This window comes from Hemitrygon akajei, chromosome 14 (assembly GCF_048418815.1).
Source record: "Hemitrygon akajei chromosome 14, sHemAka1.3, whole genome shotgun sequence".
Taxonomy (NCBI): Eukaryota; Metazoa; Chordata; class Chondrichthyes; order Myliobatiformes; family Dasyatidae; genus Hemitrygon; species Hemitrygon akajei.
In genome coordinates, this window is record NC_133137.1 from 61,721,653 (window position 1) to 61,733,719 (window position 12,067).

Genomic DNA, 12,067 nt, shown 5'->3' on the forward strand with positions numbered 1-12,067 from the left:
GTCGGGCAGCATCTATGGAATGGAATAAACAGATGAAATTTCAGGCCATCACCTTCCATCAGTGAAGGATCTTAGCCCGAAACAACTACAGTTTATTAATTTCCTTAGATGCTGCCTGACCTGCTGAGTTCCTCCAGCAATCTGTGTCTGGTGCTCTAGATTCCTGCATCTTCAGAATCACTTGTATTTTTAATTGTTGTTCAGGCAGATTTGTTTTCTCTGCTCCATTTGCAACTGAACCTGAGCCTCATTCTTTGCATTCACTTGCTTCCTCAAATTTTGTTAAAAACAAGCTGTATTTGTCTATTTACCCAACAACCCAAGACACATCTTCAGGCTCACCAATGAAATATGGATTCCACCAGTGGGTATTCATGGTCACCTGACTTTTCCCTCATTCCCTTCCTGCAGTGGGGTTACACTAACCAACCTTCCATTCCCTGCTACATTATGCTCCATTTGGACCCCTAAGATGGTGGCTTGCTACGTGAGCAGAGATTGGGTTTAATTCTCCCTTGAGCTTAGAAGAGTGAGAGGCAATGTCACTGAAAAGTACAAAGTTGATAACTGGGATTGATGCAAGAATGATGCCCTACCCTGGCTGGGTGTCTAGAATCAGGGCTACAATCTCATGTTAATAGGTTGCCTAATCAGTACAGAGATAAGAAGAGATGTCTTCACCCAGTGGGTGGTGAACCCTGGGAGTTTTCTACGCAAGAGAAATGTCTTCACCCAGAGGGTGTGAATCCTTGGAGTTTTCTGCATGGAGTTTCAGTTGCTGAGACTTTTCAAGACTGGAGCCAATGGATTTTTGGATATTAAGGGAAAATAGGAATGTGAGTTTAATGCACAAATGAATCAGCTTTTATCTTCAAAGTTCAAAGTAAAATACGTACAGTGTACGTCACCATATCCAACCTTGAGATTCTTTTTCCTGTGGGCATACTCAGCAAATCTGTAGAATAGTAGCTATAACGGGTTCAAAGGAAGATCAACTAGAGTGCAGAAGACAACAAATTGCAAATGAAAATATAAATAAATAGTAATAAGTAACAAGAACATCAGATGACAAGATAAAGAGTCCTTAAAGTGAGATCATTGGTTGTGGGAACATTTTAATGGATGGCAAGTGGGTGTAGTTATCCCCTTTGTTTTAGGGCCTGATGGTTGTGAGGTAGTAACTGTTCTTGAACCTGGTGGTTCAAGTCCCACAGTTCTTGTACCTTCTACCTGATGGGAGCAGCGAGAAAAGAACAGTTTATCAAATGGCAGAGCAGACTCAAGGGAGTGAGTGCCCCTGTTTCTTTAACCTATGTGCTTATACATAACTAGATGACATGACTTGGAACTCAAATCCATTAGACATGCTAAACCACAAGGGGGCAGCACAGGTAGCTCCAACATTGGGCACTAAGAACAAATAGGGAATAAGCTGAAATTCTGCAAATTTTGACTCATTTTGAGACTTTTGCCTACTACTGCTATTTCTAGACTTGGGCAGGAAATTTAGCAGTTTGTTTTCCCTGGGCAAGGTGGTGTGTGATGGGAATGCATATTCATATTCTGTCCCAGCAGCTAGTCTGTAATACACTTCTGTGCAGACATTTTCCTTAAATGCAGTCCTGTCTCTCTGCTTCTGCAGCCAGGAGGGCTAACTTGTAAAGCTGACACCATTTTACACCACAGTCAATAAACTCACTTTTTATTTGAATGAGACACGTCAAATCTGCAAACGTCTGATTATATAGCATTCAGAAATTGGCATGTGCTGTACTCAACACAGCAATAAAAAATTGTTGGAGGATGCTCTGCTTGGATTCAGGTTCTGTACTTCAGACTTATGAATGGATCAAGGGCTTTGTAAGTGGAAAATAACGTGAGACATTGGAACTGCTGTGGCTGGGCAAGGTGAATGTTTGTCTGAAGAAAACCGCCTGATTTCATTGGTGGTATTTGACTCTGAAAACTCATTATTTGCCTGATTCCTGACACACATTGTTATACGAAGGTTACAGGAGAATGTTCCCCTTGCACAGAATTCCCTCCCAAGCCTTTCTACTTCTCAATCTGTCTCCCCTTCTCTTTAAAATCTTGCTCTCTAGCCACGTGTTTGCCCACAGAGAGTGCGTTGAACTGTCCCCTGTCTACTTCTGGCAGGGGCTTCCCTGCAGGTGCGAGGGTGTGTGCACATTGACTACTGATTCTCCAGACTTCCACAGGTTTGTCCCGCTCTCTGCCACCCTGTCAGCTGACTTCCTCTGCTACTGGTAATTCAGGCAATGCCAAGACCTTGGGGGGTGCAGGCCACCGTTGAAATTATACAGCACAGAAGCAGGACATTCAGCTCACTATGCCTGTGCTGTCAGACACCCACTTACACTAATGTTACACTTTTATAAAGAGATTTTTGAAACATACAATGAAATTCATCATTTGCATTAAATCTAATCAGCTAGAATTGTACTGAGCTGCCTGCAAGAACCGCAAAGCTTATGGTGCCAACAGAGCATGGCCACAACTCACCAACGCTAACTGTACATCTTTGGAACGTGGGATGAAATGGGAGCAGCCAATGGTCATGGGAAAGTGTACAGACAGCGGTGGGAATTGAATCCTGTTCTTACAGCTGTTGCTGTAGTACTGTTACCATGCCAACCAAATCCAAATTATTGTCTTATTTAATTGAAGATCCATCTTTCAGGAAGCATATCTCACTGGTACACTTTAGCAGCAGACATGAGCACGACAACTCATACAGCACTGAAAAAGGCCCTTTGGCCTAACTTTTCCATGCCCACTGGAGTGACTTCCTGAGCTAATCACACTCGCCTACACTGAGCCGATTTCCCCCTAAACCTTTTCCATCTACAGACCAGTCCAAATGTCCTTTAAACATTTTAATTGTATCTGCCCCGATACTTCATCTGGCAGCTCGTTCCATATACCCAGCACGCTGTGTGTGTGAAATATCTGCCTCAGGCTCTCGCCTACATGAGAAGAGATCGAGAGATTGAATGGTGGTGGTGGCAGACAACATCTGCACCTTTAGAACCCATGGCAAGAAGGACATTGGAAAGTTAAATATAAACTAGCCTAGCAAATGCTGTAGAAAATAACCAGGACTCCCGCCATCTAGGTCATGCTCACTTCTCTCTACTACCATTAGGCTGGAGTCCTGGGGGCCACACTGCGAGAGTCAGGAACAGTTATTAACCTACAACCATCTGGCTCCTGAACCTGCATGGATAGCTTCACTCACCTCAACTCTGGACTGATTCCACAACCTACGAACTCATTTTCAGGGATTCTACAATTCATGTTGTCAGTATTATTTATTTATTTTTTATTTGCACAATGTCTTTGCACGTTGGCTGTTTGTCAAGCTTTGTTTATGTATAGATCTTTTCCATAAATTCTGTTATACTTCTTTATTTTCCTGTAAATGCCTGCAAGAAGATGAATCTCAAGGTAGTTTATGGTGACATATATGTACTTTAATAATACATTTACTTTGATTTGATTTGAGGAACTAGAAACATAGAAAACCTACAGCACAATACAGGCCCTTTGGCCCACAAAGTTGTGCCGAACATGTCCCTACCTTAGGAATTACTAGGCTTACCTATAACCCTCTATTTTACTAAGCTCCATGCACCTATCTAAAAGCCTCTTAAAAGACCCTATCATATCCGCCTCCACCACCGTTGCCGGCAGCCCATTCCACGCACTCACCACTCTCTGAGTAAAAAACTTACCCCGACATCTCCTTTGTATCTACTCCCCAGCACCTTAAACCTGTGTCCTCTTGTGGCAACCATTTCAGCCCTGGGAAAAAGCCTCTGACTATCCTCATGATCAATGCCTCTCATCATCTTATACACAACAGAAATGTTGCTGGGTAGAGGATAATTGAGTTTGGGAGTAATAATCAATCTGCTAAATCAGGGGTTCCTGAGCTTTTTATATAATGCTATGGACCAATACCATTAAGCATGATCCCAGTAGTATCTGTGAGAGGAATTTTCAGAAATTCAGGAAGAATCCCTGCATGAGGATGCATATCACAGTTTACAGATGTGGAATTCCTCCAGGAGTTTGAGTGTTGTTCTATATTCCACCATCTGCTTCTCCTGTGTCTCCACTTGCGAATGGACAGCACAGATAGCTTGGGTGGAGTAAGGAGTGAGGCTGGTGTTGATATGGAAAACAATGAGAATTAATCTGAGCAGGGGCAGTGGGAGTGCAGAACCATGCTATAACTAATAGCTGAAGTTCAAAGAGCCTGTGAATGACTCTACCCCACAGCTGGGCTAAGTGCCTGCAGGAAGTTCCCGATGAAGTAGGAAGAGTGGAGCAGAGATCGGCGGCAAGTCTGAAAGTTGAAGCCCGATGCCCGAAGACTGGGGTCTGGAGACCTGGAGTTGGAAGAATGTCCATGTGTGTAGGGAGGGAAGAAAGGGGCTTGTTTTGTTGCTTGTTGTGTTGTGCTCTCTGTTGTTCTGCTGGGCATTGTGGGCGTGCTACTTGGCCATTGGATTATGCGGCAACACTTGTGGGCTGCTCCCAGCACATCCCTAGGTATGTTGGTCGTTAATGCAAGCAGTACATTGTACAGCACGTACACATAATTAATAAATCTGAATGTAAATTCCTGAGTAACAAACAACTTGTGCTGGAAGTCATAGGTACAGACCATCCCAGGCTCACATAGGAAACAGGCCAGATAGAGAAAGAGCTGAAGGATAGAATGAGAGAGGGAGAAGTCAGGGAGTGAGCCAGGTGGCCACCATGCACTGTGGCCATTCTGCATTTCAACATCCAGGCAAGAATTGTCTGCAAATTATTGAGCCAGAGTCAAATCTAGCACTAACATCAGGATATGGGTTTCATTAGACATGGGCGCATACTATATTTTAATACATTAGTTAAGACAAATGGATTTTGCAGCCAATGCCAAAAAGAAAGAATATTGAGGGGCTTTTATTATCAATTTACGTTCCTGAAGAGGTAACTTAGCCGTTACTGGTTGACGGGCTGGAGGGTCTTGATTCTTTCTTTAAATATGTTAAAATGAGGGGCTCCCAACCTGGCGTCCATGGATCCCTCGGTTAATGGTAAGGATCCATGGCATAAGAAAGGTTGGGAAACTCGTTTAAGTGGAACAAAACTGATGAAGTCTCTTATCATTCTCCAGATTCATATTGTCAGATCTGATCTCTAGAAAACATGGGCTTTAATCTTGGGATGGAAAAATACAGAAAGAAGGCCCTTCAACCCATCATGGTGCTGGCAGCTCTTTAAGGACTCTCTATCTTATTTTGTCCCATTTCTCTCCCTTTGTTCTAATCACTGGGTAGTTGGTTTATTATTGTCACAAGTGCAGAGACACTGTGAAAAGCTTGTTTGCGTATCATCATGATAGGTTTTACTCAGTGGAGAGGCTAAGGTCAAATTCCTTCTTCTGGATCTGACCTTGCATTTACAATCTCAGCTCTTCCTTCAGGAAGCTGCACTGGAAGGGGTCACAGGTCAGAGGGTGGCGGCCTGATCTGCCAGTTCCATCTCCAGCCAGCACTCTCTCTTGAGTGTGGTTCACTGTCGAAAAGTCATTCAGTTACCAGCTAGCTGATCTTTTTATTTGGAAGGATTTGCAGAAAATAAATCTGTTTCAATGTTGTCTTTCTACCTGTGCTGCGAGTTGAATTCCAGGGTGTCCTGATTGAGTGCAGACTCCCGCAGCCGCTCCTGGCGAGCTTTGCGACGACGCTCTTTAGCGAGCTCTTCTTCATCATCATCTGTCCGCTGACTGGTCATTCTGTTGGCAAAAGAGAACTTGATGTAAATAACTTCAGCTTTCCTTCAAAACAGCTGCTTTTACACAAGTATCTTGTTTAAAATACATTTACTTCCAACTGGCCTCTATGAACCAATAGCTATTTGTTTCTTATTAAGTATTAGAGGTCACAGATAAGCATTTTTTAAACCTTGCCTTGTATTACAGAGTTTGAGATGAAGCATGCAGAGGAAGAGGAAATTACACCCTTTGGTACTACTCTTGGATTTTCAATTAGCAATGAAGCTGTAAATAAATAGGGTGGTTCCTACAATCAGTGCCTGGAAACAACATTAACAGGAAACATGCCTCAAAATGATTATACTGCCTTCTTAGATTGACCAACAAAGCCTCCCAAATAAGATGAGCAAAAGTGCCTCTTTATATGCTGCAATAAATTACCATGCAAACCAAACAAACTTTTAAAGCAACAAAGGGTGGCAGTAGTTTAACTAATTAAACATCAGTGTTAATGCAAATGTCAGAGTCATTACTTAGACTGGAGAGCCCAGCAAAGCAAAATAGTGATGATCCTATGGGAAATCATGGGCCATGTGCAAGAGAGGATGTTGGTGATCATACTGAAATATACAAGAATGTGAAAGGGCGTCACAAAGTATAGAAATACTGAGAGAAATCAATAACTAGGGGCATTATTTTAAGATGGGGAGACGGAAGCCTTTGTTTAAGAGGGTCATGAATCTTCAGAATTCCCAACCCCAGGGGGATTGTGGAGATGTATTATTGAATATATTCTGTGCTCTGTTAGTTGCCTTTTTACTCTTTAAGGTGTCAAGCATTATAGCCAGAAGAAAGGAAGGTCTGTTTTGTTGATGTGTTCTTTTGGAGTTTCTTTGTTTTGTGGCTGTCTGTAAGGAGACAAATCTCAAGGTTGTATAATGTATACATATTTTGATAATAAATGTATTTTGAACTTTGAAACCAATATCAGATTGAGTATTATCTTATTGAACACTGATACTTGTTTAGGAAGCTCCACCCAATATCTGAGAGTAAGTCTTGATAAAATATAATGGTCTTCTGCACCATTGTACTGTTCGCTTGAACCACTGGTGCCGTTCCGTTGACTACACACTGAGGCAGATGGTAATCCCTCAGTGGCATTACAAATAAAAAGTTCATCATTTGGAAGAGTTTCATTTATCCACATGCAAACACTGAAACATGTAGAATTCTTGCATATTAAGTCAAGTTTCACTGCCATGTTATACCCTCACACACCACTTTATGTATTTAGAGATAGGCCCTTCAAGCCGTACCACCTAGCAACCTCTGATTTAATCCTATTCTAATCACAGGACAACTTACAATGAACAGTTAACCTGCCAAAATTCAAGAAATTGCTGAAATATCTGTAGGCCTATGTTCTACGTGTAATCAACATTCTCAATGCTTTTGAAGTCAGATCTGTCTAATGTTCTTAATCCAACTTGGGTAAACTTCAGCCTAAATGGATAGATAGTCCTTGAACTTAGTAATACCACTACTGGCCACTGTGCTGCGAGCCAAGACACTAAATTCTAAAACTTGATATGACACGATCTCATTGCCTTTTCTTTCTTCTCGCCCCTTTCATCCCTCTAATTCCGCCTGGTCTCCACCCCTCAATTAGGACCCCAAGTCTACTGCTCACTCCACCCTATGCTGATTAGATGATCCTTTCCTTCCATGAACTGAAATCCAATCCCAACAGTAATTACTGGCCATTCGGTCTCACTATACCATGATCCGTCCCATCATCCCTCCCTGCCTGCTGTAACCCAAACCCCACCAAACTTTCTCCTAGCATGCTATCTTTACAGAGAGAAATGAAGAAAGGTACTCAGAAAACGTCCAAGGTCTATTGAGTCTCGAGGGACAGAACACATTGGCCTACCGATAATGCTGAACACCATGTTAAGTCAAACCAAAAATAATTGGGTCTTAGTGCAGTCTAGTGTAAATAAAGCTCAGGAATAGAAAATAAAATACTGATGCTGAAAATCTGAAATAAAAGCAGAAAATGTTGGACATGTTCCGCAGCCCAGGCAGTAACTGTAGAAGAGAAACTGTTAATGTTTTCAGGTCAAAACATCTTCATCAGAACATATTGATGAAGAGTCTTTGACCATCAATTTAAGCTTTAGTACTGTTTCTAAGGATTTATGCTGATCTGCTGAGCATTTCAAGCACTTTCAGTTTAATTTTGATATTTATCAAATGGTAATTAATACTTGGAATGGGACAGGTAATGGAGCCAAAGACCCTGGGAATTATTCTAGAATTATATACATTCATTTTATTTAGTGAGTCCACTGAGCCATGCTGCCGCACAACCCCAATTACGGGACATTTTACAATGACCAATAATCTACCAGGTACGTCTTTGGACTGTGGGAGGAAACCGCAGCATCCGGGGAAAACCTACACATTCCACAGGGAGGACATACAGAGACTCCTTACAAAAAGGTGCTGGAATTGAACTCCAAACTCTGGAAAGCCCAGAGCTGTAATAGTAACGTGCTAACCTCTATGCTACCACAGTATTATATAGTGGGCTATCGGCATGTTTACGTGGCATATAGATTATTTGGTCTAAAATTCCCCTTGTTATTTGTAGTCACCTTTGGACAAATGGTACGTGAACAGACAATGAAAGCCAAGAAGAAAGAAAAACAACAAAAAATTGCCAGATTTAAGCTGGTTTACTACTGACACGTTATGAGGAAGTGTAGAAATTTTGTTTTGCATGCCATGCATACAGATGATTTTGTTGTAACAGTGAACTGAAGTATTAAATGAAAACAATAACAGAAAGCAGAATAAAGTGTTGCAGTTACAGGGAAAGTGCAGTGCAGGCAGACAATAATAAAATTGATGGAGAATTGATAGACAAGAACATTAAATAAATTGAAATATTTCATCAAATTCTTGATCTGGAAATTCAGCTCCCGGACAAAGGGTGAAACAGGAGAATTCGAATGGATTATGGTATGCCCTCATCACCCTTGCTGTTTGGGACAAATTGTATATTTAACTACGTACTCCTGTATCATCACCATGAGTTCCCATATTGGACAGACACATTTTAACAATTCCATTCCAGAAAAACAAACAAGCTGATTGAATTAACCTTGGCAGTGTGTTACAGTCCCTGCTTTCTCCTACATCTCTACCATACAGTATTTACAACTAGTTTGATTTGAAGTCATGCTCAGTTTATTAATCTGAAGTGATTATCAATGTAAAGTAAAATACCAAAGGAGGTGTGTTAGAATGAGAATGAAAATGAGAATCAGGTTTAATATCACCGGCATTTATCATTTCTTGTCTTTGTGGCAGCAGTATAATACAATACAGAATAGAGAAAAAAAACAACTTATTTGCAGTTAACTTAAATAAGTCATGCAAAAATAGGAATAAAAAGGTAGTGAGGAAGTGTTCATGGGTTCACTGTCCATTCAGTAATAGCATGACAGATGGGAAGAAGCTGTTCCTGAACCACTGCAACACACACAAAATGCTGGTGGAACGCAGCAGGCCAGGCAGCATCCATATGAAGAAGCACTGTTGACATTTCGGGCCGAGACCCTTCGTCAGGACAAAGGAGTCCTGACGAAGGGTCTCGGCCTGAAACGTCAACAGTGCTTCTTCCTATAGATGCTGCCTGGCCTGCTGCGTTCCACCAGCATTTTGTGTGTGTTGCTTGAATTTCCAGCATCTGCAGATTTCCTCGTGTTTGCGTCCTGAACCACTGACTGTGTGCCTTTAGGCTTCTGTACCTCCTTCCTGAAAGTAGCAATGAGAACAATGAGAATGGGTGTTGGGGCTCCTTAACGATGGATGCCACCTTTTTGAGGCCTTGCTCCTTGAAGATGTCCTGGATACTACTGAGGATAGTGCTCATGGTGGAGATGACTAAGTTCACAACTCTCTGCAGCTTACTACAATCCTGTGCAGTAGAACTCCACTCCCTTCCCCCCCCATACCAAATGGTGATGCAACCAGTTAGAATACTCCCCGTATCCATAGCCCAGATGATGTCAACGGGTCAATAAACTGATTAGAAAGGCTGGCTCTGTTATAGGAGACAAACTGGACACACTGGAGGCTGTGGGGGAACAAAGGACCCTGCGGAAAATCCTGGCAATTCTGGGCAACGTTTCTCACCCTCTGCATGCCACTTTGGCTGAACAGAGGAGCACTTTTAGTAATAGACCAAGACAGTAGCCCTGCTCCAAAGAGCACTATATGAGGTCATTCTTACCCTCGGCCATTGGGCTCAATAATGAGTCAACTTATAGCCAGGGAAGTGATGATCCCCACAAACAAGAGAAAATCTGCAGATGCTAGAAATCCAAGTAACACACATAGGTCCTGATGAAGGGTCTTGGCCTGAAATGTCAACTGTACTCTTTTCCACAGATGCTACCTGGCTTGCTGAGTTCCTCCAGCATTTTGTGTGTGACCAAGTGATGATCAACTCCTGTTAGTGTGTTTGAGGTAATTTATTTTTTAATCTTTCTTAATTCTCTTCTAATGTTTGTATATCTGTGCACTTGAAATACTACTGTGACACTGTAATTTCCTTTGCGATCGATAAATTATCTGTCTATCTATCTACTTAGAAATTTTTGAGTGCTTTCCTCCTCAAATTCCTAATGAAATATAGCTGCTGTCATGACTTCTTTGTAGCTGCATCAATATGTTGGGTCCAGATATTGACATGCAGAAACTTGAAATTGCTCACTCTTTCCACTTCTGATCCCTCTATGAGGACTGGTGTGTGTTCCCTCATCTTACCCTCTCTGATGTCCACAATCAGTTCCTTGGTCTTACTGATGTTGAGTGCAAAGTTGTTGCTGTGACACCACTCAGCTAGCTGATACATCTTGCTCATGTACATCTCTTCAACATCTGAAATTCTGCCAACAATGTTTGGATTGTCAGCAAATTTATAGATGGCATTTGCACTGTACCTAGCCACACAGTCATGGGTGTAGTGAGAGTAGAGCAGTGGGCTAAGCACACATCTCTGAGGCGTGCCAGTGTTGATCGTCAGCAAGGTGGAGTTGTTGTCTCCAATATGATCAAAGCATCTTTTTTTCCCTTATGCCCTTGAGCATTCCTGAATTACACATGCATAAATAATTATTCCTTAACTTGTACCAGCCCATGTTTGTATTTTCTGTTCTTATAGCAATTGAACAGCTATTAATTAATGTGTATGGTTGCTTCTTTTGCTGTCTCAGCTTCTTGAATTTCCATAGGAGTTTGCCAAGATTTGGCATGACATCTTTAACTTTGATAAACTTCTGTAGATGTGTGCTGGAGAGTATACTGACTGTTTACATCACAGCCTGGTATGGAAACACCAATACCTTTGACCGGAAAATTCTACAAAAAAATAATGGATAAGACTCAGTCCATCACTTGTAAAGCCCTCCCCACCATTAAGCACACCTACATGGAACATTGTCGCAGGAAAGTAGAATCCATCATCAGGGACCCCCACCATCTAGGACATGTTCTCTTCTCTTTGCTGCGATCAGGAAAGTGGTACAGGTGCCTTAGGACTTACAACAATAGGTTCAGGAAAGGTTATTAACCCAAAACCATCAGGCTCTTAAACCAAAGCGGGCAACTTCACTCAACTTTACTTGCCTCATCATTGAAATGTTCCTACAACCTATAGACTCACTTGCAAAGACTCTTCATCTCATATTGCTTATTTATTAATTATATTATTTCTTTCTTTTTGTACTTGCACAGCTTGTCTTCTTGTGCAAACCTGTTGAAGGCCCAACTTGGTGCAATCTGCCAGTGATTTTATTATGGTTATTATTCTACTATGGATTTATTGAGTATGCCCGCAAGGTCTCAAGCAAGCTCTCATGGTTGTGTATGGTGACATGTATGTATTTTTTTTAATAAACTTACTTTGAACTTTGTATTTTGCAGTTTGGCCAATCATCAACTTGCTAGTTTGCCAATTACTCTTCAGACTTAATACACGCAGCTTCAGTGTGATGGATGTTGTTTGGGCTGTTTTTAATAATTCCAATTAGAGAATTATTTTAAATACAATGAGGAAAGTACAGTGGTGTAAACATTCATCATTCTGTAACAGCTCACAAGTTAACCATATTGATTTCCCACTTTCCTATTGACAGGGCTATTAACTTGGGTCATCAGCACTCCAAGACTAAGCTGTACTCTTCAGAAACTGAGTAT

At 41.6% G+C, this 12,067-nt stretch overlaps 1 protein-coding gene across 7 annotated transcripts in view; it reads right to left on the reverse strand.

Annotated features, from left to right (window-relative positions):
* Nucleotides 1–12,067, reverse strand: part of LOC140738627 (uncharacterized) — a 231,818-nt gene that overhangs the window by 78,008 nt on the left and 141,743 nt on the right. For all 7 annotated transcript variants that reach the window (XM_073066214.1, XM_073066212.1, XM_073066208.1 and 4 more), the window contains one exon: nt 5,687–5,815. In XM_073066214.1, the coding sequence (XP_072922315.1) occupies nt 5,687–5,815 (129 nt within the window). The remainder of the gene's footprint in view (nt 1–5,686; nt 5,816–12,067) is intronic.